Source organism: Trifolium pratense, linkage group LG1, assembly GCF_020283565.1.
Source record: "Trifolium pratense cultivar HEN17-A07 linkage group LG1, ARS_RC_1.1, whole genome shotgun sequence".
NCBI lineage: Eukaryota > Viridiplantae > Streptophyta > Magnoliopsida > Fabales > Fabaceae > Trifolium > Trifolium pratense.
The window spans coordinates 49785398-49788061 of NC_060059.1; the positions used below are offsets into that span (position 1 = coordinate 49785398).

The 2664-nt window shown below is 28.4% G+C and overlaps 1 protein-coding gene across 1 annotated transcript; it reads left to right on the plus strand.

Moving 5' to 3' along the window:
* The first annotated feature begins 236 nt into the window (after window positions 1-236).
* On the plus strand, window positions 237-860 carry LOC123902631 (putative defensin-like protein 234). Its single transcript, XM_045952403.1, has 2 exons — window positions 237-374; window positions 590-860. The coding sequence occupies exons 1-2, from the start codon at window positions 302-304 to the stop codon at window positions 799-801; spliced, it is 285 nt and encodes a 94-aa protein (XP_045808359.1). The 5' UTR covers window positions 237-301; the 3' UTR covers window positions 802-860.
* Window positions 861-2664: the final 1804 nt, after the last annotated feature.

The window sequence follows — 2664 nt, forward strand, 5'->3', positions numbered from 1 at the left end:
AAAGTTGAAGAAATATATTTTTAAGGACTACAATCGAGGCCTAAAATATTTAAAATTTAATTTCTTACTATTTAATGTTATCAAAAGAATATAATAATAAAAAATTTACTAAATATTTTTAAACGTGGACCGAACGAATTGACTAATATACACTGAACATTTATATTTGGCAAATAATATAGAGTTACTATATGAGTGGTTAGCGATGTCTATATATTTTTGTGTGTATGTGTGAGAGAGAGTAATTCCTCATTCTGCGCATTGTCTCAGCATCTTTAGGGTTTCATTTGAGAATATCATCATGATGAAAGTAGGAAGCATTCTCTTAGCCGTTGGAATTTTATTTGCTCTCTTCAACCTCAACTACGGCTCAGGTAAACATATCACTTTCCATTATTAATTTTAATATTCGAATTTTTTATGTTCTTATTATTCATAGATAACTTTCTTAAAGTGTGTAAGTTATTCTCAAAGAGTTTAATTCTTATGTAAAAATTTGTTTGCACCTTTAGCAAACTACATGCAATCATATTAAAATTCTTAATGATCTAACTTTTATGATTTTGTTTTGATGTATACAATGTTGTAGATGTGGTGCAAAAAGATGATTTCAAATTTTGTCGCCAAAGTATGACATTGAGTGGAAATTGTCAAAATTCTCCTACATGCTTTACAGTATTCAATGCTAAATATGGAGCAAGCGCCACCACTCACGGTTGTAATTGTCAAGATGCTGGTAAAAGCCACACTTGTTCATGCTGTATTAATTGTGATTATACAGATGGTAAAACTCCTTGTTAGAATCTCAAATAGTGCACTATGTTATCAACTTAGTGTGGCGAGAGGTTGAACTTATAATCTCATGGAAGTTTAATTCAAGTTGTACACTGGTCAATAGTACCATTATTATTAATAAGAATTTTCTTTGTCAATGTTTTATAAAAACTTTATTAATATTGTTAAAAATTAATGTAATTTAATAAATAATGTCATGACGTCCCAATAATTGTGTTGTTATGTTTTGTGTTTTGGTACGATCTTATTATATTTTTTTATTTTCATTTCAATAAATATATAAATAGTTTAATTGTGAGAAATGTTGGCGGGTGAGATTATTAAACTCTCAACTCTTATCTTTTCAATCCTTTTATCAAATGAAAAAGAAAAAGCAACAAAACCTAAAGAAACTAAAGACTAATGCCTTTATATATTGATTGAAAAGGCATTTGTAAAAATATAAGAAATATCAACAAGATAACAAGTGCAAATCTAAGTTTGTAGGAAATTGATATATTTTTGAACCCCAGACTATCCACTCAATTTAAAGGTGAAATTATAGTCACTACTCACTAGGCTAATTGACTAAAAAAAATGTAAATTATAATCTTAAGGTGTGAAGTTCGAATCCTGTCAGGAACAATTGTAAAATCGGCATCAATGCACTTAAATTAATAATAATAAAAAAAATATAAATTATAAATCCTATTGATATCTTAATAATATTTTACTGTAAGTATAAACATTAGTAAGTGGTGTAACAGGCACATGAACCGGTGCATTCGAAAAGTATGAATCTGTTCAGAGACAAATTATTAATAATATAAAATCTTGAACAACTTATGCATCGATGCAAGCAGGCCATGCATAGTTCAAGATCCCCGTGAACTAATTCATGCACCGGTGCAAGAATGTCTCGGGTTTTTAGAAACCAAGCTATGAACCAGTTCAAATGAGCCACGAATCGGTGCATGAAATCCGGAAGACATGCATTGGTTCATACCATGTATGCATTGGTTAAAAAATGTTGATATTTGAAAAATAAGCTAAGTTCAATGCATTTTTGAAAACCTATTTAGAAAATTGTGATTCTAAAATTGTCTTAATCAAATCAATCTATTTTAATCTTATTTTTGACATCATTCAAAACAAACGAGAGTGTATGTGCACGAACAATTAGGTGCATAACTATACTTTTAGAAGTAAATTTTTAATCTATGGTCCTGCACACTAGAACATACATCAGAGTATCCAATCGTTCTATTACACATTGTTATCATAAACACCTTAGAGACATTGTTCTAGAATCCATTTTGGTTCAATAATAATGTTTTTAATTATGTGGTAATTATTAAATAATTTATTAAAAATTAAAATTTATAAAATTTTAAATTAAATTTTTCAAATTTTACCGCGTTAGTACTCTTCCATTCCAATTATTTATTTGGTTTGAAAACTTTTTTTTTTCGGTAAATAAGGGAGCAACAAAGAGACTACCAGTACCACCCTATATATAAAATAAAGTTGAAGAAATATATTTTTAAGGACTACAATCGAGGCCTAAAATATTTAAAATTTAATTTCTTACTATTTAATGTTATCAAAAGAATATAATAATAAAAAATTTACTAAATATTTTTAAACGTGGACCGAACTAATTGACTAATATACACTGAACATTTATATTTGGCAAATAATATAGAGTTACTATATGAGTGGTTAGCGATGTCTATATATTTTTGTGTGTATGTGTGAGAGAGAGTAATTCCTCATTCTGCGCATTATCTCAGCATCTTTAGGGTTTCATTTGAGAATATCATCATGATGAAAGTAGGAAGCATTCTCTTAGCCGTTGGAATTTTATTTGCTCTCTTCAACCTCAACTAC

Coding starts and splice junctions, on each gene's coding strand:
- LOC123902631 (XM_045952403.1), top strand. CDS start 302: ATGATGAAAGTAGGAAGCATTCTCTTAGCCGTTGGAATTTTATTTGCT. Junction 375..589: donor CAACCTCAACTACGGCTCAG/GTAAACATATCA, acceptor ACAATGTTGTAG/ATGTGGTGCAAAAAGATGAT.